General features: G+C 26.2%; 1 protein-coding gene across 2 annotated transcripts in view; it reads right to left on the reverse strand.

Annotated features, from left to right (window-relative positions):
• LOC117174631 (integrin alpha-PS2-like) overlaps positions 1-26750 on the reverse strand; it is a 316127-nt gene that overhangs the window by 174000 nt on the left and 115377 nt on the right. For both annotated transcript variants that reach the window (XM_033363890.1, XM_033363889.1), the window contains exon 2: positions 18280-18407. In XM_033363890.1, the coding sequence (XP_033219781.1) occupies positions 18280-18407 (128 nt within the window). The remainder of the gene's footprint in view (positions 1-18279; positions 18408-26750) is intronic.

A 26750-nucleotide genomic window follows, 5' to 3' on the forward strand; every position in this document is an offset into this window, starting at 1 on the left:
AGAAATAAGCTTCGAAATTTTAAATGTTAAAAATAATTTTTGAAACTAATGTCTTATTGTTGTATTTGTAATCAATAAAATATATTTATAAAAAATTCTAATAGTTAGATTCGGGAATTTTCCAATTCTGATATTTTATAAATCGGCAATTTTCTGTCGCGAATTTTATTATTCGGAAATTTTCCAATTTGGTAATATTATAAACTGTAGGGAATTTTAATATTCGGGAATTTTCCAATTCAGTGATATTAGAAACTGTCGAGAATTTTATTATTTGGGAATTTTTCTATTTAAAATTTTATAATTATGAAATTTTATTGTTCGAAAATTTTATTATTCGGGAATTTTTCGATTCGGTATTTTTATTTTTCGGCAATTCTATTACTGGTGAATTTCATTTTTCGGCAATTTTCCAAATCGGTATTTTTATTTTTCGGTAATTTTATTATTCGTGTATTTTATTATTTGGGAATTTTCCAAATCGGTATTTTTATTTTTCGGCACTTTTATTATTCGCGAATTTGATTAATCGAAAATTTTCTAATTCAGGAATTTTACAGTGTCGGGAATTTTATTTTTCGTGATGTTTCAGTCGTCCCCATTTTTCCCTGAACAATTTTTCATTTTTCTAGACCAATAATATTCATAGACCTCTGTTTTAATCTGGTTGAATTTGTAATATATAATTTTTTTAAATGAAACAAAACTATTTCAAAACAACATTTATTTTTAACAACAACCAAATTTTACACCACAAAAGATAAATTTTGAAACCAAAAAGAGGAACTTTGAACGGGCCGACTGAAAAATCCCGAAAAAAATCCCCAATTAGAAAATTCGCGAATAATAAAGTTCGCAATTGATAAAATTGCAGAAAAAAATACCGAATTAGAATATTCCCGAGTCTTAAAATTCGCAAATAATAAAATTGCGCCGAAAAATAAAAATAGCGATTTGTAAATTTCCCGAATAATAAAATTGCCGAATTATATAATTCCTGAAAGTGAAAATTCCCGAATAATAAAATTTACGACGGTTTATAATAATACCTAATTGGAAAATTCCCGAATCGTAAACTTCAAGAAATTAAACAATTACAATTTTTATAAATATATTTGATTGATTACAAATAAAATAATAAAATATTATTTTTTTCAATTATTTAAAATTGTTTTAATTTCGAAAATTCTTTGAATTAAAAATCACAATAATTTTGAATAAAATATTTCTGGGTGACGCATTTTTGAAAGTGCATAGAATTTGAAAAAAATACAAAACGCGTTCGCAAAAATCGAATTTTAAATTTAAATATATTTTGTTTGAAAAACGTTATAAGGTACGACGGAAATATAGGATGGTTTTTTTTATTCGAGGGGCAAATTTTATAAAATTTAGAAGTTGTCAAAAAATGCAATTTTCGAGTTCAAAAGATGAGAATTTAGCTTACAGCTACTGCGTTGCTGAATTTATACACTGTAATCAATAAAATATATTTATAAAAAATTGTGTTTGTTTAATTTCTTGAATTTTACAATTCGGGAATTTACCAATTCGGATATTTTAAATTTCGGCAATTTTCTGAAAGGTATTTTATTCTTCCAGAATTTTCTAATTCTTTAATATTATTAACTGCCGGGAATTTTATTATTCAGAAATTTTCCAATTCGATAATATTAAAAACTGTCGTGAATTTTATTATTCGGGAATTTTCAATTTCGGGAATTTTATAATTCGGCAATTTTATCATTCGAGAATTTCATTATTCGGGAATATTCCAATTCGGTATTTTTATTTTTCGAAACTTTATTATTCGCGAATTTGAATATTCGAGAATTTTACAGTGTCGGGAATTTTTTTCGGGATTTTTCAGTCTTCCCCTTTGAACAACGAAGATTAATTTTCTAACTAAGTATTTCAACTTTTAACAAAAAAATGCAACCTAGTCCTAGAAGACACATTTTCTACAAAATAGTTTAATTTTTAACCCGAAAATATTAATTTTCAGCCAAGAAGAAGAATTTTCAACAACAAAATATTTCTGAATCAAGAAAGAAAAACAAGTTTTGCCAGACCATTAATGTTCAAATAAAATCACTTTAATTTTGTAATATTCTTAACATAGAATATGTTCTAAACAGAATTAACCAATTTCAGAATAAAAAATTTAAAATAGTTTCTTTATTGCAACAAGAAGAGAGTACTTTTCTACAATAAAAGATAAATTTACGATACAAAAGTTCAATTTTCGATCAAGAAAGATTACTCTTTGACAAAATAATTAAATTGACATCAAAATAATTAAATTGTTAAGAAAAGAATTGAACTCTTTACCCAAAACTTCAACCAGAAATATTTTTATTATTAAAAAATCAAGTGGATGTTTTAGAAGACAGTGGAATTTTCAACGACAAAAAAATGCATTTTCAATCCAAAAAGATGATCTGTCAACAAAACCATTGAATTATCGACCAAAATAGATGACTTTTTAAGAAAAAAGTTACATTTTTTATAAAATAAATTAAATTGCATTTTGAAACAAATAAATGAGGTTTCAGTCCAAATAGAGCAAATAAACGAATTTTCAACAAAACATTTTCAAACAACAAATAAAAATTTCTTTTCAACGAAGTGGTTCGACCTGCAACTAAGGAAATAAATTTTTAACTAAAAAAGATGACTTTTTAAGAGGACAATTGAATGATCAAAAACGTAAATAAATTTTTAACAAAATAGTTGAATTTTTAACTAAATATTTGAAATTTCTACCTACAAAGGAGAATTTTCAAACAAATTCTAGACTTTTCGAACAAAAAGTATTAAGGTTCAACCAAAAACAGTTGTATTTTCAACCTAATAGTTCAATTTTCGAGCAGAAAAGTAGAATGTTCTTAGATAAAATTTTAACAAATAAGTTAATTCTTAATCAAGGAAGAAGAAATTTTTAGTATAAAATTCAAAATGCAATGCATGGTTGAAAATTCGTCTTTTTTATTATATTCAACGGTGTTTTAATAAAAAACTATAAACTTTTGTAGTTTTAAATATCAATCATTACATTGATGGTTGAAAATTGAACTTTTTTGCAGAGAATTCGTCAGTTTTAATAGAAAATTCAATCTTTTTGGCTTGCGAATTCATTATTTTGTACGGCGCCCAATCAGCCATTGAGACCATTTGAAGCCAATTAGCGAAAAAGTTCAAAAATATTTTCAAAGATATAGCGATATCCTTAATAGTAATATTTAAAATTTTAATATTTAATATTTGAAATTTTTAATTTCAATAAAAATATTTTAGAGATATAGTGATATCATTATTAGTGGTATCCTTAAAAAAAAGTGTAAAATAGTTTCAATAGTGTTTTGATTCCAACGCATGATTCAAACATCTCGGAAGATTCAGTGCGGCCACCCGGAATTTCCTAATACAGAATTTCATTGATTTCTGCAAAAAATTGTTATGGAACCGGTTGACTTTTTTTATAAATGAATCAATCTCTCCTATGAATCTCAGAATGATCAAAAAAATATCTTGGACAGATCGTGTTCACGATCAATAAGGAAAAGGGGTAGTCGTAACCAATAGAAGGTTTTCTTCCTAACAATAGGTCTTTATTTATTTTGAAAAGTTTCAGCTTCCGTGGGGAACGCCTATAATGGTTTATGGGATGTTCAGTGACGGTAATTGGCAAGAATCGAGTCTCCCGGTCGCCCGTGGTGTAGAACAGGCATCCACGATTTGCGGTAGTTGAATGGACAGGTAGTCTGGAGTTTAAACCTAATTGGACAAGATCGCGCAAGATCGAGCATATGCACTGGCTAATTACTGATCAAAGCGGAAAGGTGTCCGACACCAAGAACAGAGGTCCTTCTGTATACTAATTGAACATACCGATTTCAGTCCACCTGGCAAAAAGATACTTTATTTTCGCCCAAGGGAATAAGGAAATCTCGAATCGGAAACCTGGGAGAACAGGAATTCCAAAAGTAGGTAGAATACTGCTGCTGGAGCAAAATCAATTCTGAATTATGGGAAGAAATTAAACCTAATTGATTATTGATAAATATAGTATGACAAATACAGTAATAGAAATAGAGATCTTACAGCCGAAAATGCTACCAACCCAGGGAGAACTGGATAATATTTAACGAAAATAATTCTTTTGAATAAAATTAATGCTAAGTTACCATATTGAACTGAATTTGGAAACGCTTCAGATTTAAAGTCGAATCATATGGCGTTTCCAACAAAATAGTTGAATTTTAAACCAAAAGAGATTCATTTTTACCAGGAAAGATCAATTTTTAAGGGCATGTGATACTTAGAAAATTGTCGATTTTACCAGTTTTAGGTTCCCCCGGCTTTTTTTCTAGAATAATAAATATTTTGTCTTAAAAATTTGGGAAATGATAGCGAACATGCTAACGGACGTCCCCACTTACTTTTTTTGTAGGTTAATTTAAAAAGGTTTTAATTTAGCAAAATGTGATTAATTTGCATAGCGCTTAGGAAATAGTATCGATTTTTTCAGTGTTAGATTCTCCCGGCTTTTTTCCAAGGATAAGAAATATTTTGTCTTCAAAATCTGGGATATGATAGCAAACATGCTAACGGACGTCGCAACACATTTTTTTTTGTTTTTTTTTTTATCAAAAAATTTTTGATTTTGCTAACAACGTGCGTGTATATTTCGAGGTTATGTGTGTTACAATTCACTCGAGCGTTACTTCCAAACTACACAATATTTTTGGCCGAAAACTTTGGAATTACAAATAAACATAGTAACTAATCTCCCGGAACTAAACTTGTTTGCAGGCAATCAAAAAAGTTTATTTCATAAATAATTTCCAGATTATCGGAAAGGCAGAGATGAAAAACGACGTAACCTCAAAAAAATGCATATGCATAAAATTCTTATTTAGCAAAATACATTTTTCTTTGTTATTATCCCTCAAAAAAGAGTCCCGCGACGTCCGTTATGATATTTTACAGCATCTCCGAATTCAGTTTTTAAAAATTTTAATTTTTGTGGGAAAAAGCCGGGGGAACTGTAAGTATCACATGCCCTTAACGAAAAGGATGAATTATCAATAAAAAGTTAATTTTTGACCAAGAAAGAAGATTTTTCAAATAGTTAAATTTACATTAAAAGAAATTAATTTTAGACCAAACAGCTGCATTTTTAAAGAAGAAATTTTCTACAAAAAAAAAGAGTTTTCTATTTTAACAAATTCAACCAAACAGTTGAATTTTCGACTAAAAAAGATAACATTTTTTGAAAATAGCGTAATTTTCAACAATACAATTCTATATTTACCAAGCACTTGAATTTTTAACCAACTAATTGAACTTTATTTACAAAGATAAATGTTCAACCAGATAGTTGAATTTTCAACAAAAACTAATTAAATATCAACCAAGCGTTTGCAGTTACAACTATATAATTGAACTTATAAGCATAAGGCATTAATTTTTGACTAAATACTTGAATTTTCAACAAAGAAAAATTACTTTTTATCAAATTGATGTAATTTTATATAATTTAATTAAATTTTCTACCGAAAAATGAAATATTCAACAAAATAGTTGAATTTTTAACCAAACACTTGAATTTTCGAACTGCAAAGACGAATTTTCAAACAATAAAATTAAATCTTAACAAAAGCAGTTGGATTTAAACCAAATAGTTGAATTTTTAACAAAAAAAAAGAGATAAATTTTCAATTAAGAACATTTCTACCAAAAAATATGAATTTTCCAACCAAAAAACGAGTTTGCAACAATAAAGTTAAATTTTCGATAAAATAGTTAACTTTGTAACTGCCAAAGATAAATTTTTAATCAAGTACTTGAATTCTCAAATTAAAATGTTTAAAATTCAATTAAAAACAGCTAAATTTTCAACTGCAAATATAAATTTTAAACACAATAATTGAATTTAAAAAAGCTAACTTTTTAACAAAATAGTACAAATTTCAATAAAACAATGAAATTTTCAACAAAATAGTTGGATTAAAAAATATATATATCAACTAAACAGTTCCATATACAAACAAATAGTTGAAAATTGAAGGAAAAGAGGAATTTTCAACAACAAAGATTAAACTTAAATCAAAATGAGTTGCATTTCCCATCAAGTGTCCAAATAGTGGAGTTTCTAAATAAAAAAAGACCAACTATCTATCCAAAAAGACAAACCTGCAAGCAAATAATTAAATTTTCGACCAAAAAAGATGACTTTTTGACAAAAATTTTGAATTTTTGAAAAAATAATTAAATTTCTAACAAAATAGTTCAATTTTCTGTCAAATAAATTAATTTTGATTAAAAAAATAAGTTTCCAAAGCAATAGTTACATGTTTAGCCAAAAAGATTAATTTCCGATTTAAATTATAAATCTTTAACAAAAAAATGAGGTTTTAACAAAGAAGTTCAAATTTTACCGAAATAGATTTTCAATAATATAAAATGAACTCTCAAAACAAAATTTTCAACACAAAATATGTAAGTCTTTAACCAAAACAGATTCATTTTTAACCACACAGTTGCATTTATAACGAAGAAAAATTAAACTTCTACCAAAATAAATTAGTTTTCAAACCAAAAAGATGAGTTTTCAAGGAAATTTGATAAATTTATTTTTTATTTTTTAATTTAAAAAGGCAAATTCTCTGCGAAAAAAGTTGCATTTTTAACATAAAAACATGAATTTTAAAGAAAGTTAATTTTCAAGAAAATAGATGAATTTTTAACGAAAAAAAATCAATTTTCATTCCAAAAAGACAAATCTGAAACAAAAACTTCAATTTTCAAGCCAAAAAGAAGAATTTTCTAGAAAACAGTACAAATTTCCAACCAAAAAGTTAATTTTCAATCAATTAACTCTTTTTTTTTAATGAAACCGATCAGTTTAAAAGGAAAAATGCAGAACTCAAATTTTTAGTTCAAAAAATTCATTTTACACAAAATAGTTACTATTGACACCGGGATTTCCAGTAAAATAATGAATCTTCAACTAATCAAGTTAATTTTCATGGAAATTCAACCTTCAACCAAGTAGTAGAATTTTCAACCAAGAAGATTATTTTCTATGAAAAAATACGAATTTTCAACAAGATACATGAAATTTGAACAAAATGTTTGAATTTTCAAAAAAAAAAAAAAAACGATCAACGTTCAACCAAAAAAGATATAGATTAATTAATCTTTCACCATTAAATTAATTATTTAACAAAGTACTTATATATTCTACTAAATGAAAAGTGTAATAGTTTAATTTTCAACTATAAACGATCAATTTTTATTTCAGAAAATGAAGTTAAAAAATGAAACGAATTTTCAACAAAATAGTGCAATCTTTAACCAATAAAATTAATTTTTTAGAAAATAGTTCGACTTTCAACCAATTAGTTGAATTTTCGTCCAAAGAAGGTGACCTTTAAACAAAATAATTACATTTTAAACCAAATATTAGAATTTTGAACCAAAAGAGATGAATTATGAATCAAAAATATAAGTCAACGAGAAAAAGGAGAAAGAGCGAAATTTCTTCAAAACACAAGAAAATAGGGGAATAGGGTAAATAGTATAAACGTCTGCAAATATTTTGTAAGTAATATAACTTGGAGCCCTTAATTTTTTTTCTTGGGTGCAATAAAAATACATTATTCTGATTGCAGCAGCAATTTCGAATAAATTTATAGACTACTTAAAAAAGCCCTGATCATCCAAATGTCATCCTGAATTCATACCATATTTTCTGCCCTCTCATTAACAACTGGAATGACCTTTGAGGTGAATCGCCAAAAATTAAGCGAGACTCACCTCTAACGGTAAATATGGTTGCATCGTTAAACGAAGAAGTCCAAGATGCAACCCGGTTCAACGACTTCAAGAGCGGTGATTTACCAGCAATTTACTCACACTCCAAGTACCAACGAGTAATTGACAATTCACACCGGAAAAGTGCATCCGAATCCTCAATTACCTGAAATCACTGTGTGCAATTGCGGTGACTTGATATGATATGTATAAGGTTCTAGAGGAGAATGAAGAAGGTGATAATGGTGAAGATCAGAGAAGAGGAGAGGAGAGATGTTAGGAGGGATAGAAAGACCCTCATTACCCCGGACTATGAAGCAGTGTCTACATTGAAACACATGATACGTATTGCTGAAATAGCGGTGCTCTTATCTCCCGCAAGAGTCTGGCGATTGTATTACCAGCACTTCAATTGTTTCCAGGAGAAGATTTATGCTCGAGGTATCGTCACGATTTATTCTCATTAAAACGATCTTCCCACAGACAAGGATAATTTGTCTTTATTTGGGATCGTGAATGTGTTAGCTTTTATTGTCTGAGAGAAATTTATGTTTTATGGTATGCAAACATAATTTATTGGATAATGTTTGATGTTATAGGTTGCTGACCAGTGGAAACAATTGAAGACATGAGAATGGCAACTGGATAATTGCATGCCTCATGAAATCCTTTTTCAGATTTTCTAAAACCATTTCCTTTTCTATACCTTTTCTAAAAACACAAAAAGTGATTCGGCATGAGTGGGACTTTTTGACAACATCCAAAATGTCCTAACAATGGACTTCGTCAGATGGTAAGATGCATGGAGATTGAAGATCTGAACATAGACCAGTAATCAACACTGATTTTATTGTTTGAAGAAATTTTCATAAGACCTTAATGCCATTGAAAAATTTCTTCAAACAAATTTAATAATTGGGTCAATTAAATCCGACATCTTTCAAAAAAACAGTAAAGATGTCACTGAACTGTTTTTATTATTTAAATATCATCATCACTTGATACTACCCTATTCAACATCAAGACATCTTCTTGAATTCATTTCCATACTCCATGAATTAATTTCCGAATCATTTTTGTTTCTGCTCATTTGTTATGTTCTCGAAATAATATTTTCTTTTCTCAAACTGAGAATACTTCAAGTGTAAAACTGTTCATGCACAAAACAAACAGAAGATAAACTTTACATCGATTTCCGACGAAAGATTCTCTGCAACAAAAATTAACTTCACATGATAAGCTTTACACAAATATCGAATAAAATTTCTTTTGTTTTTCTATGACAAACACATGCTTTTTGAAAGACGCGAAGTTGGCTAAACAAAACTTTATCGCTCTAAAAAATGTCCTGCAACAAATTTTGTTCTTAGTTTTTTCTGTGTGAACGCAGCTGCATTCTCATTATCCGGTTTCTCAATTTTTTATAACTCAAAACAGCACCGAATCGATGTACTATTGAGAATCAGTGTTTTTCTTTGCAGACGGTAAGATGCATCTGAACCTGGACACTGACCAGTAATCCATACTGTTTTAAATATTTAATCATTATCATCGTTATCACTTGATACTACCCTATTCAACACCTGGACAACTTTTTGAATTAATTTTCCTGGGACTTTTTAACAATATCCTAAACGACCTACTACATCACTTGATACTACTCTGGTAAACACCTGAGCATCTTCTTAAACTTAACTCCGAAATTTCTTTTTTTTTCTTGGGAACGAAATGACCCACTATTTATACCAGAATTAAAAAAATATCTAGCAGTCGCTATGGAGGTTTTTCCTCTCAAAACTCAATTTTGTACAGATTTTAAGTTTTAATTTCTACAATTTTGACTATCCCTTCTTGTACAATAAAGGCAATTATGTATCAGGATGCTATGTGACCCTCAAATTTTTTTTGTCATGAAAACAAAATTTTAAGGTGGGTACTGGGTATTAACATCCTCGAAATTTAGATTTGATAAAAAAATTGAGAATAAGAAGTCACATTTCTTTTTATTAATGATGAAACTTTCAGCTAATATTACTTCCTTTGCTGACAAGACTGAAAAATGACTAAAAAAGAAGCTTTTTAAAAATGTTGAAAGGTTTCCAGAAAACAAAAAAATGTTTTTAAAATTCCTGAAAAAATTTGAAATGATTTTGTGCGTTACAAAATTGATTTAATAAAATTATTTCAAAATATTTTTAAAAATTTTCAAAGATTTCATAAATTCTAAACAAATAATATGGAAAGTTTTAAGATAATTTGATTATTTTTGAAAGATTTCCCCAACTTTAGTGAATAATTCAATTCAATATAAAAGATATTTAGGAATCACTTAAACAGTGTGAAATCCCTTGCAATCTAAATGCCTGAAATTCTTAGAACTCGCTAGAAGTGCCTTGAAACTTAATGTAATTTGGACATGCGCCGGATTCATTCAAAATCCTATAAATGTCATTGATATCCTAGCTATTATTTTTGTGTATTTTTTTATGATTTCAAACAAATTGTTGCATTGATTTATCGATATCTGAAATAATTTAAAATTCTTAAATCAAATATTTCGATTCACTTTAAACGATTTTAGGAATTGTAGAAGTTTTAAAGAGATTAAAAATATTTTTAAACTTTGAACAATTTCAGAATATTTATAGAATATTTTTAAATGTCTACAATTCCTAAATATCTTTTAAAATGACTCGATTTTATCCTAAAATTCTTTAAAATAAAAAACATTTTTAAAAATGTTCTTGATACATTTTCGACATATCTGAAATCTTCAAAAATCTTTTTGAATTTTCTCAATAATCTTAGGAAACCTTAATAATGAATAAACAAATAAGCTTATAAAATAAAATTACTCAAATTTTGTATTTTACGACAAATTATTTTTCCTTACAGATTATAATTTACATAAAAATTGATTCTTTCTTGACTGAAACGTCTTTTTTGTTTGAGAATTTAACTATTGTGTTGAAGATTTGTCTTTTTCGATGAATTCAACTCTTTTTTTTTAAATTAAAATCTTTTTGGATTGAAATATCAAATATGACATTTTTCGTTGACAATTCCTCTCTTTCATTAAAAATTCAACTATTTGATTAAACGTTAAACTACTTTATTCAAAAATAATTTTTTTTAAATTGAAGATTCATCATTTTAGTTAAAAATTCGTCTTTTTGGCAGAAAACTAATTTTCTTGATTGAAAATTCATATTTTTCGATGACCATTCAATTTTTATTTTGAGAAGTCACTATTTTGTTAAAAAATTTTTTTATAAATTCAACTGCATTTGATTTAAAATTAATATATTATTCAACTGAAATATCAACTATTACATTTTTTGTCGTAAATTCACTTATTTTGGTTGGAAATTCAACTATTTGCTTAACATTTAAACTATTTGTTAGAAAGTTATTTTTTGTGCAGATTCATAAGTTTAGTACAAAATTCGTCATTTTTGTTTAAAAATTAATTTTTCAACTCAAAATGTAAGTTTTACATACTTAGTTAAAAGTTGACATTACTTCAGTTTCAAAATTCTACTTGTTAATTTAAAAGTAATTTATTTAGTTGAACATGCAAGATTTTTGGTTGAAAAATCATCTCCTCAGTTGAAAAATAAAGCAGGTAATTTTTATGAAAACAATTTTTCAAGCTAAAAATTAATTTTCTCCACCTTTTGATTTTAGTAACAAATAATTGTTTGAAAATTCATGTGCTTTGTAGAAGAATCACCTCTTTTGTAAGAACCTTAATTTTCGGGGTTGAAAATTCCTTTTAAGGTATAAATTTCATTTTTTTGTTGATAAAAATGTCACTACTTTTTGGTTAAAAATAAATAATCTGTCTTCGTAGGTGATTCGACTATTTTGTTACAAATTATTTTTTTTGTTAAAGATACCTCATTATAGTTGGAAATTCATCTTTGTTGGTTAAAAATTCTACTGTTTGGTTCAAAATGAATAATCTGTCTCAGTAGGTAATTCAACTATTTTGTTAAAAATTAATTTTTTTGGTTGAAGATTCATCAGTATAGTTGGAAATTTATCTTTCAGGTTGAAATTTTTCTCTTTTTGTAGAAATGTAATCTTTTTTGGTAAAAATGCGAATGTTTGGTTGAAAATTAATAATCTGTACTCGTTGCGGACTCAACTACTTTGTTAAAAATTTAACAATTTGATTAAAAAATATACATTTTATTGAAATATCGTATTTTGCGATTGAAAAATTAAAATGCTTTGTAGAAAATTAGTATCTCTTGGTAAATAATTTTTCTGTTTAAAAATACAACTGGTTGAAATGAATAATTTTTCATTAAAATTTATAGTAGTAATCGGTAGAAGATGAACGTTTTTTATGCAATTTTGATTTTACACACCTGAAATTTTCAAAAATCGTTCATTCCCCAACACTGATTTGACACAGGTCGTTGATCAATCCCTATAGCAATCACCCCAGGCAAAGAGCTTTACAAAATCACCACTTGTGTTTCTATACCTTTTTATATCTCTTCGAATTAGGATCTCATTCACAGATTCTAATCATTCTTGCCTCGGTCCACCTCTGGGTACGCTGCCATATAATTAAAATTAATTTATCGCTAGTTTTAATTTTCCATATTATTATGTTAACCGAAGTTTTTCTGAAAGTCACTTTATTACTTGAAACAATAACTTCTATTATGCTGGTAATGTAAATGGATATGAATACCTAATTTCGCCTAGACTTTTATTATTTTCGAGCAGTAAAAGTCAATGAGCTGGGGAAATGCGAGACTTGAAAGGGTCAACGGCAGGGTGTAAAATCGCCATGAATAGCTCGTAATATATAACTGGTTCTTTAGTAACTCCATTTCTTCGCGGATTAAAGGCTCTCTTACTAGTTGGGGTCCTTTACACCTTTGCAGCTTACACCTTTGTATAGGGTGAAGTGGAAACTAGGCCAGCAGCCACTTTAAGCGACACAAGGAAAACACCATGAGATCCTTGTTAACTCTTCGCGGGATAACAACGGGGTTGAATGGGAAATAAGGAACAAAGAAAGTGCGGAGCAAAGTGGAACGAAACTGGAACTTTGAAATCATTTAGGATCCTTTCTCGAAGACAAAACAATTTTTGTCTCGTAAAACGAATCAATTTTGAAGGTCAAACTATTGTATTCTTCTTTAAATACAAGTCTCAGACTTATTTGAGAAATTTTTTTAGTTAGTTGATGTAATTAGAGCAAAGAGTAAGGGTCTTACTATGAGATTATCAGTGATGACTTCGTGAGGCTCTACACCTGAGGAGATTGCTAAAAAGATTAATGAGCGACTTGCCTCGGGAATCCTAGATTGATCTAAAATTTATATCTCCTCCTTTATACTATCCTTATAATATAATAATAAAAAAAGGGTCAACGCGAAAAAGAAATGAGCACAGAATCAAAAAAATATTGGTTAAGAATATATACAGTATTTTCTTGATCGAAGAAAATTTTCCCTGTCTCAAAAAAACGTACTTGATTCAGTGTAGCTACGAAATCTCTAATTCAAAATTCCCTGACTTTTCCTTGACCATTCTAAATTTTTCTTTAAAGTATGAAAATTAAAGAAAAACCTTATACCTAGGAGATCAATAATGTTAATGCAAAAAAAATTTTGTTACGTTTGTAACTCAAATTATACATTTGAAACAAAAAATAGAAGAATTAAATATTCAGCTAAAACAGTTATAATTTTTGACGAAGAAAATGGTTAAATTTATAATCCAGGTGATTAATCTTCGATTAAAAAATTAAATTACAACCACATGTGTAATTGTTATTATTTCCACCAAAAACTATTTTAATTTTCAATCAAAAAAAGACGAATTTTTTGCAAAAAAGTTGACTTTTGAACCCGAAAATGTCTATTTTTAGTACAAACTTGAATTTTTGACGAAAAAATACGAATTTTTATAACAAGATAATTGAATCATTAATCCGAAAAAGTTATTTTTGAAACTGAATACATGAATTTACAACGAAAAAAGATATTTTTCCAGTAAAAAAAGAGTAATTGCATTTTATGTTAAACGAATCAAATAGTTAAATTATCAACCAAGGTGATGAATCTTCGTTAAAAAATGAATTCTCAACTAAAAGTGGAATAGTTGATATCATCACAAAAAAATATTTTAATTTTCAATCAAAAATTGTTTAATGAACTCAAGAAAGAGTTTTCAAGCAATAAAGAAAAAAATATCAAATATTTTTAATTTTCAGGCCAAAAGACGAATTTCAAATAAATAAACGAATTTTCAAGTAAAATATTATATTTACGTTTTCAGTTCAAACAAATTATTATTTAACTAAAAAAATAATCAGCAAAATAGTTCAATTTTTAACGAAAAAATGAACTTTTATCCAAATAGTTTAATTTTCGACCTAAAAGATGAATTTTCTACTGAAAAATGCAAATTTTTAACAAAATACATGACTTTTCAACTAAAAAAGATCAATTTTCAGCTAAAATAGAATAGTTAAATTTCCAGTTAGAAAAATACATTTTCAATTAAAAAATTAAATTGTCAACAACTACAACAAAACATTAATTACTAACCACATAAAATAATTACAAAATTATACATTTAAATTTTTAACAAAAGATGTTAGATTTTAAACCAAGAAGATTAAATTTGTATAAAAAAGATAAATTTGGCACAAGAAACAGAATAGTTCAATTTTTAATTAAAGAAATTAATTTTCATCAAAATGATTAATATTCTACACATTAGATGGTGTTTTTAAAAAGCTAGTTGCATTTTGAACTGAATATCCTCAAATCTTGTGAAATATCATACATCGTTTTTAAATCTATAAAATCTTTTCAAATTCTTTTAATAATATTTAGATGTTTTAAATATTTGAAATTTCAATCAATTTTATCCCGTGAATTATCTTGAATGTTTTAATTTCACTCAAAATTTCTTCAAAATGTTTGAAAACTTTGAATACAGATTTTGATAGTTTGGATACTTTTTTTAAATCCCAAAAAAATTTTGAAATCTCCTTTCTATTAAATTGCATAAATCTGGTAAAATTCCTGCAAATAATTTTTAATCCAGTATATATTATTTTCAAGTTTGCAGCATCTCTTAAAATTTCTTTAAACTTTTTGGAAACATTGAAATCTTCTAGCAAAGTCAGATGAATTTGGCTAAAATATCTTAAAATCCCTTGAAATCTTTGGAATTTTTTGTAATATCTTGGAATTTTTTAAAACACTCTAAAAGCTTTGAAACTCTATAAAATCCTATAAAATCCCTTAAATCCTTTGATATTAAATATCATAAATCTGGTGAAATAACTACAAATAATTTTTGTTCGCGTATATTTTATTCTGAAGTTTGTAGTATCTCTTAAAATTTCTTCAAAATTTTTAAAAAATTTGAAATCTTCTACCGAAGTCAGATGAAACTATTTGAAATCGCTTGAAATTCCTTGAAATTTTTGGAATTTTCTTAAATTTTTTGGAATCTCTTCAAATACTCTAAAAGCTTTGAAACTCTAAAAAATCCTATATATCCCTTAAATCAGTTCAAATATGTTAAAATCTCTTAAAATTTTTTTAATCTCTTTCTTATGGAATCGCCTAGGTCTGGTAAAATCTCTACAAATCTTTTTAAATCCCGCAACTTATCTCGAAATTTGTAATATCTCTTAAAATTTCTTCAATATTTTAAAAAATTTTGAAATCAGAAGACACCTCTTAGAATCTCTTAAAATCCCCTGGAAATTGGAATTTTCTTAAATCTCTTGCAATCTTTTTAATAATCTAAAAGCTTCGAAAGCCTAAAAAAACCCTTGAATCAGTTAAAATATTTTAAAATATTTTAAAACTCCTTGGAACCTGTTAAAATATCGCGAAATTCTTAGAATTTCCTTGAAATATTTGGAAAAATTTGCTTAATCTTTTAAAATTGCGATTTTGTAAACGGTGGATATTATTTTAGCCAATATAGCAAAATAATAGAAATCGTTAAAATAAATTCAAAAAGTAAAAAAATTGTCAACAGTATAGTGAGTCCAAGGCCTCTAAATTAAAATCTTCTTTCCTCAATAAATAAACAATTGACAAATAATAAAATATTTCTTCTTCGTTCGTATAACTCCTATCTTAAAATCGTTTCTGTGTTTTGAGAGGGCACGAAAGAGTGTAAGAAATCTTCGAAGTCTTGCAGGTTTGTAAGATGAAAATAAAAGTTTGCTTAATAGTGCTCCATTCCGACTTTGGAATTCAAAGTCCCTTGTGCTTCGCCGAATTCCCGCGAGAGAATTTCAAAACCGGTCTCGATGCAGGAGACATATCTATTGATCTTAAGCTATCACCATGACTTTGAAAATCGATCTTTTAATTCAGTCTTAAAATATCGCGATTCTTCACGAAAATAAGGCAATAATCTCATCATTTTTTGGAAGATTTTATCACCATTAAAAGACGTTGACCTCTGAATTTAAACACTTTAAACAAATAAAAATCCACTGCGATAATGCAACATTTTTTATGAGCGTAAATTTAATCTAATTAATTTTTGGAAGAAGTTATTAACATCTAAAGATGTTAAATTCCGAGCATTAACATTTTTATTGAATACAAATTTCAATTTTAAGACGACTACTTAGGACAAATAATTTTTGAAAAACAAGAAAAAATCTGCCTTAGTCCGGATTTGAACCATAAACGCCACTATCCGCGTATTTAATTCAACACGGAATGCTTTGAATTCTTAAGATTTCAAGTCGAAATATTTTAAATTTTAAACTAAAAAATATTTCCTACCAAAAAAGAATACATTTTTGGCCAAAAAGTTGATTTTTCACCAAATTTTGGTTTTTTCATCAAAAATAATTTTGAACCGAATAGTTGAACGTTCAAGCAAAAGAGATAAATTTTCAACACCATAGTTGAACTTTCAATCAAAAAAGGATGAACTCTTAACCAAAAATATGATTTTGATATATCAATAGATTTTTATTTTAAATCAAAACCAGTTGGATTCAGTCAAGGGGGGCGTATTGTCAACAAACCAGTTGAATCCTAAACCAAAACTGATTTATTTTTAGTCAAATAACTGCATTTTTATCCAGAAAAGATGAAATTTCTACCAAAAAAGATCAATTTTACAACCAAAAGCACGAATTTTCATTCTAAAAAAATGAAATTTTCAACCAAAGGGCTGAACCAAAAATGAAGAATTCTCAACGAGAAATTATTAGTTTTCATTTCAACTAAAAAAGACTTTATGTTTAAATTAGAAATTGCTGCTTACCTAAAAAGAAGAATTTTCAATAAAAACCATGGATTTTCCCAAAGAAATGAATCCTCAACCAAAAAAATTAATTTTTAGCAAGGAAGTTCAAATTTCAAACAAGTAGCTGAATTTCAAAGAATATGAACTATCAAAGAAAAATATAATAGTTGATATTTCAACTTTTCTACGAAAAAAGCTAAATTTAACAAAGTAGTTAAATTTTTAATAGAATAATAAAATTTGCAACAAAATAGTTAAATCTTTCAGAAAATAGTTTATTAATTACAACCTCAATAATTAAAACCTGAAAAGATGAATTTCAATAAAATTAATAATTAAAAAAAATTAAACTACAACCCGAAACGAAAGATGACATTTCTACCATAAGAAATGAATTTTTAATTGAAAAATTCGAATCTTTAAAAAAACAGTTGAATTTGTAACCAAGTAGCTGAATTTTTGAACATTAAGATAAGTTTTCCATCTAAAAAGATGAATTTTTAATTAGGAATAAAATTGTCAACAAAGTAGTTGGATTTTTAAGCAAATAGTTTAATTTTCAAGATAAAAAAATCAATTTTCAATCAAATGGGTGCATTTTGAAACAGAATAGATTAATCTTAAATCCAAAACCAAAGATGATAAAAATGGTGAATTTTCAAAGAAAACGGTTAAATTTGCAATGCAAAAGAACGCGTGTTTTATTCAAAGCAGTTGATTTTTAGACCAAAAAAAATGACTTCTTAACAATTTAATGGAATTATCAATAATATAATTAAATTCTTAACCAAGTAGCAACAGTTTTAACCAAAAGAAATGAATTCTAAACCAGAAATATAATAGTACATTTTCAAATGAAAAAGAATTAACCTTCAACCAATAATAGTTCAAATTTCTTATCGGATTCTATAAATATTCAATTCGCAAATTGTGCCCAAAAAAAACCACAGAAAGGTAGAAAATTGGTTTTTTCTTAAAAACAGGGAGAAAAAAGGAATTTTTTAAACAGGAGAAAAGGGGAAATAGGAAAAATAGGGGAAATAGTGTGAACCCTATGGGACGAAAAGAGAAAAAAAAAACAAATATTTCTTTTAGAAATAAATTAAAAACTAGAATAAATTTACAGGCTTTTTGAAAATTATATTATATTGTAAAAATATAAATGTAGGGGCAAGAATAACAACTTACCATTCCTTGTGTCGAACGAAACCAGTATGCATGCATTGTCTTGACTGATGTCACACTTGTATACCCCACCCCCTTTTTGAATATGGCTGGGATAGGATCCAGCTGCTTCTGGTGCACCTATTATCACTCTGCAATTAAAAAAAAAAAACATTTAATTAATAAAGAGAAATTTTATATTAAATTCTTATATTTTATTTTGCTTTTTCTTATATTTTTATATTGTACATTTAAAAAACTCTCCCACGTTAAACCAACTGTGAAAACTATTTTTTTTCTTATTCATAATTTTTATTATTGAAAAAATTTGATTATAAGAAAACTCTAGTTGGCCAACAAAAATTTGAATAATTCAGCAAAAAATTTTGTTCTCTCAGTTAAATTTTCGCTGCTCAAGTTCTGTTAAAATAATCAAACTATCCTTAAAAAATTTGGTTGAAGAAATAATCTAAAAAATGTAAAATGGTAAAAATGGCCCATATTTCAAGCTCCGTAAAAAAAAGAAAAAATTTGTTTGAAACATAAAAATATTATGTGTTTTCTTAGGTTATTAAAAAGAGCATCAATTAATTTTTAAAAATTATAAAAAACGTTTTGCAACTTTACCTACAAATTAACAAAATTGAATTTATTGTCAATTTTTTAAATATTATATTTCGTCGAAAAAATTTGGTTTTCTTTTTTTCCATCTAAGGTTTGTAAGGTATGAAATAAAAAAGTAAGAAAGTTTTTATTTTCCTTGCGAAATCAAAAAATAATGTTCAAAATAAGTTAAATAACTTTCATAAGTTACTAAATTTTTCTCTTACTTTTTTTCCACCTAAGGTTTACCAACAAAGGTAAATTCAGGGTAAGAATTAAGATACTTTTTGTCATCAAAGCATCTAACGTTTACCAAAAAGAGATGATTTAAGAGTACGAATAAAGGCGAGAAATAAAAAAAGAAAGGAAAAAGCTTTTTTTTCCTCTTGCAAAGTCAAGAAAACAAAGTTCAAAATAAGTTTCATGATAAGTTCCAAAATGTTATTGTCACTTCTTCTCCATCTAATGAAAAAATGGGGAAAATTTAAGGGTACGCAATAAATTAAAGTAATGAATAAAAAAGGAGGCAAGTTTTTTTTACTTTGCGAAATCAAGAATAAAAAATAAAAATAAACTAAACAAGTTTCATAAGCTAAAAAAATTTTTCTTTCTTTTTTCTATCTAAGGTTTACCAAAAAAAGGTAGTTTAAGGTTAATAAGTAAATATGAAAAAAGAAAAAAGGTTTTTTTGCCCTTGCGAAATAAAAAAAAAACGAAGTTCAAAAGAAAGTAAATAAGCCTCATAATAAGTTTAAAAATGTTTTTCTTACTTTTTTCTACCTAAAGTTTTAAAAAAGGGAAAATTTAAGGGGAAGAATTAAATTAAGGTAAGAAATCAAACAAAGATGGATTTTTTTCTCTGCAAGTTCAAAACAAGTTTAAAAAGTTTCATAATTAGTTGAAAAACGTTTTTCTTACTTTTTTGTTCATCTAAGATTTATCGGAAAAGGGGTGAATTAAGGTAAGAAAAAAAGTCAAGAAAGATGTTTTTTCCTTTGCGAAATCGAAAAACAAAGTTCAAAATAAATTAAATAACTTTCAGCTAATTTCAAAAATCTCCTTTTCTTTTTTTCCATCTAAGGCTTAGATTAAGGTTGGTAAACCTTAGATTCTAAGATTTACCAAAAAAGAGGTCTTTTAAAGGTAATAAATAGAAAAGGAAGCAATTTTTTTACTATGGGATATAAAAAAAAAAATGTTAAAAATAACTTCAGGAACTTAATAATTAATTACGCTTATTACCCTTTACTCACGAAAAGAATGGACAAAATTTCTTTCACCAATAAATTCAGAATTTTTTAAAAAATTTGTTTGTAATGCCACAAAAAAACTTTTCAGTCCTATCTCCAGTGAATTTAATGATTTTGCGTTTTTTCGGCCCACACTACTGGATACTATGAGAATAATAATTCTCACTTTATTACCCCAAAGACCTTCCTTATTCCTATATAGTTTAATGGTTTCAGCCGGGAGTTCATATTTTCGAGATCGAGGTTAGTGGTCCAAAGTTATTTTTGAGTATGAGGTTGGAGTGTCACTAGTGTGAACAACAGCTTTTCTTTAAAAAAAGCTGTTGACTAATTTTCTCAAGAAAACTAATAATAAGTTCAAATCTAACAAAAAAATTATCCACAATGAAAAAAATTTCAATTAGGTTCAATTGATGAAATATTGTTACACTTATATGAAAAATATAATTGATGTTCTTTATCACTAAATTTATGATAATTTCTGTATAAATTGCGAGAATCACGGTATAATCAAGACGATAGGCAAATATAGTGAGGGCCTGTCGACATCTTCAATTTATTTAACGATTGCGCATATAGCGTGCTGAATAGGCCATTACCATTATTGGCTCGAGGTTCACAATCGTGTTCAATGTTCATACACTTCTTTTTTTTTTTAATGAACCTCATCACCCTCTTTAATTCGACAGTCCATAAGCTATTAAAATGATTAGCCTGATGGGGCATACAACAATAATTTGCTACTCTTATGTGCAACTGGAATTAACATTTATAATGCTTTATAATGCGTGTGTATATCAATATCAAATTCCGGTACAATCATACGATGCAATCATGATAATTTAAATATTTCAGTAGAAAAAGTAAATCATTATTATTTATTATAATCACGAGCATTATTATACGCGTAAAAATATTTTCAGTGCAAATTAATAATCTAAATAAAAAACAAGTTCTAAGTTGGTTTAATTTATAAATCAACTGGGAAAGTTCTGAATTGCAAAATTTGCTACGCTTAAATAAGATAACATTAAAATTCCTTTAATAAATTTTTACACAAAATTTAATTTAATAAATTTAATAAAATATTTTTTAGAAGAACCTTATAATTAGGCTTCAAATTGAAAATAAAACATTAATTTGTGGTTGATTAGGAACTAATTTATTTAGATTATTACATTTTCTAAAAAGGAAAAGAAACAATCTGAAATTGTATTAATTTTCAAGACTCATAATAGTTCAAACATTCTTTATAACAAAAATTTAAATAAAAAGATTCCATTTGAGAAATTAAGCTAAAAATTCTTTGGCCCAAGGAAGCTTAAAAAATGTTTAATTCAGAAATGTTCAATTCAAACATTTAATCATTTATACGTATAAAAAGATGCTTTTAACACATTAAAATTTGAGAATTTGATATTAAATGCCCTTAAATTGCAAAATTGTTTATGTACAACTTTTATTAATTGAACGTTCCAGACTCACATTAATAAAAATCCCTTTTCCAATTTAGTACAAATTTGAAAATAAAAAGTTCCCTCTTTCATAAGAATGTTAGATACACCAAATTTACCTCCGTCCACTAAATAAAAAAACTCAAAAAGAAAAAATTGGACTCTTTCAATTCGATGATAATGATAAAAATCATAAAAATAAACAAAATTTTCGCTACCTAATCAGAAAAATTTAAAACCAAAATTTTCTCCAGCTTCCAATTTAGAAAAAAAGATTAAAAGTTAAAAGTTGCCCTTTTCAACTCATTAAAAATGCTTAAGAAGATAAATAGCCTGTTCTACTTCAGAAAAAATGACAAAAATGTCCACCCTTTCAATTCAATACAAATTTTAAAAAGAAAAAAATGTTTCTCTAACAAACAAACAAAATGAATAAAAACCAAGTTTTCCTCCCATTCAACGCAGCCAAAATGTTAAAAATAAAAAATGACCCTCTTCCAACTAAGAAAAAAAAGTTTGGAACTCAAAAGTTCACCCTTCGACTCATTGAAAATGCAAAAAGGAAAAAAAGGCTTCTTCCAATTCAGAAAAAAACTGCAACCCTTCCAACTCTATAAAAATCTCGGAAATCTTAAAAATGTAAAAAAGTTATCTCTTCTAATCCAGAAATAAGTGGAAACTAAAATTTCCTCCCTTCGAGTCAATAACAATTTTGAAAATTAAACTATTCCAAAAAAAGGTTGAAAGTTAACAGTTCTTGTTTTCAACAAATTAAAAATGCTAAAAAGGAAAAATATCTTGTTCCAATTTAGAAAAAAAATTGACCCTATTTCTTAAATTATACAATAAAAATTTCTATATATATATCCGACTGAATCAAAAATGTAAGAATTTTTCTCTATCAATTCAGGAAAAATTGAAAGAGGAAATTTTCTGCCTTAAACTCAATCAAAATTTGAGAAAATAAAAAATTTTCCTCTCCCAAATCTGAAATAGGATTAAAAATAAAAAGGCCTTCCCCTAAACTCAATAATAATAGTAGAAAGTAAAAATGGCCTCTTTCAATTCAAAAGAAAAAAAAAAGCTTAATTTCATCCCTTTCAAATTAATACAAATTATAAAATGAAAACAAAGGCCTCTTACGATTCGGTAAACATTAAATAGGAAAAATTCTGCTCTTCCTTTTAATTTTAATTTTAAGTCGTTTTAAAATGTTAATTATTCAATTGTTATTTATACATCAAAATTCAAATTTGTCAGTAGACAAATAACAAAAATTTTAAAATAAAACAGTTAAAATGATAGCGTTCAAAGTTTAAATTTAGTACTCTGAAATTTTAGCGATTCAGTGTTTTCTATCTTAAAGAATTTAGTTTGAAATCGTTTAGTTTTGAATATTTGATCTATAATTACTCATTTTAAATGAGAACTAAAATATTGCTATATATTTAAAAATGTCATATTGAATGGATTAAAAATGGAATATTTTAGACTGAAACAGCAATATTTTAATACGATTTAAAATTGAATAAAAGCTTTTAATGATGAATCTATTAATCTGAGTATATTTTTAAATTGAAAATTGTTTATAAATTGTAAAAAATACTTTTTTCTTTAATTATCTATATTTACAATGATGCCTATTGATATACAAATTTTCCATTAAACATTTTTGTTAATTTCATAAACAATTCATTTTACACATATCAATCTTAAATTTAATGATAAATTTGCCCAAAACATAAAATCCAAAATCGATTAAGAATTGCGTTCTAAAAGTTTGATTAAATTTTGTTTTTTCAATTGAAATTGAAAAATATATATAATAAAAAACATGATAAAAATTGAATCAAAATTTTCTTGGAATTTTTTTATCCCTTTTTGAATTTTATTTTGTTTTTGAATTGCATTAAAAGCATCTAAATTATACTTTTAACCTACAAAAAATATTAAAATCCAATTGACGGTTGGAGAGAAATGGAATTTTGAAAAAATTTTTAAATTTAAATTAATTAAAATCAAAATTTAAAATCCTTCAAATCCCTGGCTTAAAAAAAATGTTGCCAATTCTCATAGTCAGAAAATGGACTGATGCATTAGTTCTATAGAACTCTCTTTATCATTGAGATAAAAAATAAAGACTTCCTGTCATCATTTTCACTGTAATCCGGATTAGTTCACCCTGTTTCGCGCACTTTCTTAGATAACCACAATCTTTTTATACTTGTCTGGAAAAAAAGCGAAACAAGTGGTTTTCTGTGAAAGCGAATGTAGTCAACTAAGCCAATGTGGGTCGCAATTTACACCCACACAGAATTGCAACAATGACAAAATAAATAACAAATGCTCTGACTTCAATTGTAAAATTTTTAACACAGACAATAAAGAAAAGCATACACTTTCCGAAAAATAACTTCAATTTTTAGGTTTGAAAACAAATTTTTAAATAATAAACAAATGAAACTATATATAGTATGACAATTACATGGGATTGAAAAAGACTGTATACATGTGACTAAAAAATCTTACATCAGATTCCTATAGATAAAATGGATTTTATAGATTTTGAATAGATTTTTATAGATTTTATTATGAGATTGTATGAGAGAGTTTAAATAGAACAAACGTTTGGAATATCTTTAAAATCGACGAAGATCTTTTGAAATCCTTTCAAATCCATTAAAATCTTTAAAATCTCTTAAAATATTTTTAAATATTTTAAATAGTTATAAATTTGTAGAAATCTTTTAAACTTGCATGAAAATGAAATAAATATATTCCCTAAAGTCCTCCAGATCCTTTGAAATTTGTAAAAACCCCAAAATTCTTTGCAATAATGAAAACAGTCCTTGAAAACAAATTAAATTTAATTTATTCATTAAACTTCTAAATAAAGATGTTCAAATACCTGCAAATATTTTTAAATGGCTATCTTTTGATATCTAGAATTCCTTTCAGATTTTATTTCAATTAAATTATTTTCCAAATTTCTCTAAAAATTCTTTAAAATCTTCATAAATCCTACAAAATGCTTCTAAATCACTTGAAATTTTTCCAATTTCTTGAAATCTTTTGAAGTCTCATAAAATCTCTTGAAATCTTTGCTTTAGAATTCGTAAAAATCCATTGTAACAAGTAGAAATAATTTCAAATCCCTTGAATGTAAATTAAATTCAACTTATTCTTTTAAGTTCTTTCAAAAACAATTTAAATCACTGTAAATCTTTGGAATTCTTGGATATTTAATAAAAACTTTGATATCTTGCAAAATTTCTTAAAATACTTTAAAATACCTTGAAACCTTTGGAAATCCTGAAAAATTCTTTTACGTCACTTCACTTTTTTTTGGTTTTCTTGAAACCATTTGTATATCTCAAAATCTATTGAGATTGGTTTTATTTCATTGAATTTATTTACTAAATTTATTTACTTGACTTTTTCAAAATCTCTTAAAATCGTTTGGAATCTCTAAATATCCCTAAAAATCTTTGGAATCTCTAGAAATCATTTGAGATTTAATTTAACTTATTCACCAAATTTATCTAAAAATCCCTGGACATTTTTGTAAATCCTACAACATTCGTTTAAATCACTTGAAATAATTTAGAATCTCTTAAAATCCCTAGAAGTTTTTGGAATCGCTGGAAATCACTTAAAATTTTATTTTGTTACTAAGCTCATCTAAAAATCTCTTGATATCTTTGAAAATCCTATAAAATTCTCTTAAATCGCTTGAAATTTTTTAAGTCTCCTGGAATCTTTTGGAATCTCTTAAGATCCCTTGTAATCTTTGCAATCGCTGAAAATCACTTGAGATTTAATTTAATTTAAATACCAAATTTATCTAAAAATCTCTGGACATCTTTGTAAATCCTACAAAACTCTTTTAAATCATCTGAAATATTTGGGAATCTCTTAAAATCCCTAGAAGTCTTTGGAATCGCTAGAAATCACTTAAGATTTTATTTTGTAACATTGAAATTAATAGAAATCATTTGACTACTCTTGAATATAAAATAAATTGAACATATTTATTAAAAATCTCTTTAAAAAAACGTGCAAATCCCTATAAATCTTTGAAAATCTTTGAAAACCTTTGAAATACTTTGAGATTTGATATAATCCTTTAAATCATGCGAAATTTCTTAAAATACTTTATAATCTTTTGAAATCATTGGAATTGTTAAGATTTTTATTTTTTTGATAATTTATTAATTTATTGAATAATAATTTATTCTATTTTATTCTATTTTATAAAGTTCTTTAGAAATACCTTCAAATCATCCAAAATCCTATAAAATTCGTTCGAATTACTCAGAATTTTTTTAATATTTTGAAAACATTTGGAATACCTTAACATCCCTTTAATTTTTTTTTTAATTGAGAATTTAATTTAATTTATTTTATTTCATTTATTTTCCAAATTTTTCAACAAATGTCTTGATATCTTTGTAAATCCTACAAAATTCTTTTAGAGCTCTTGAAAATCTCTTAAAATCCTTAGGAATCTTTGAAAAATCTCTTGAAAATCTCTTAAAATCCTTAGGAATCTTTGGAATCGTTAGAAATCACTTGAGATTTTATTTCATTTAATTTCCTAAGTCCATGAAAATTTTTCTAAAATCCTTAAATGGTTTGGAATCTTCTAAAATTGTTTGTATTGTTTCGAAATCTTACGAAATTCCTTGAAATCCATGAAAATATTTTTAATCACTTGAAAACCGATTAAATACTGAATTACTTGGAAGGTTTGGAAATCCCATGAAATCCTTTGAAATTTATAGAAATCCATTGAAGTATTTAAAATTAATTTTTTTTTAATTCTGTAAGTCGTTTTTGGTTTCTCTATTGCTTGCATCAATTCTTTCAATATTTTAATATTATTTTCTTAAAATAATTTTATATAATAATTTGTGTAGGATCGTGATAAAATGATAAGAAATTTATGATAGGAAAATCATTATACGATACTGAATTTTCTATAATATTTTTTCATACATTCCTCCAGATTGCAAAAGTAATTAGCTTCTCGCAAAGAACGAAGTTAAGAAATTAGGATGACATACGTATAATCGTATATGCAAATGAATCAAATTATAATTTAAAGTGTGTTCGATTCTACCCGGACTAGAAATTATCTTAAAAGATAATCTTCTACAAAAATAATATTTGTTTTTTACTGTTAAAA

The sequence above is a fragment of the Belonocnema kinseyi genome, chromosome 6 (genome assembly GCF_010883055.1).
Source record: "Belonocnema kinseyi isolate 2016_QV_RU_SX_M_011 chromosome 6, B_treatae_v1, whole genome shotgun sequence".
NCBI lineage: Eukaryota > Metazoa > Arthropoda > Insecta > Hymenoptera > Cynipidae > Belonocnema > Belonocnema kinseyi.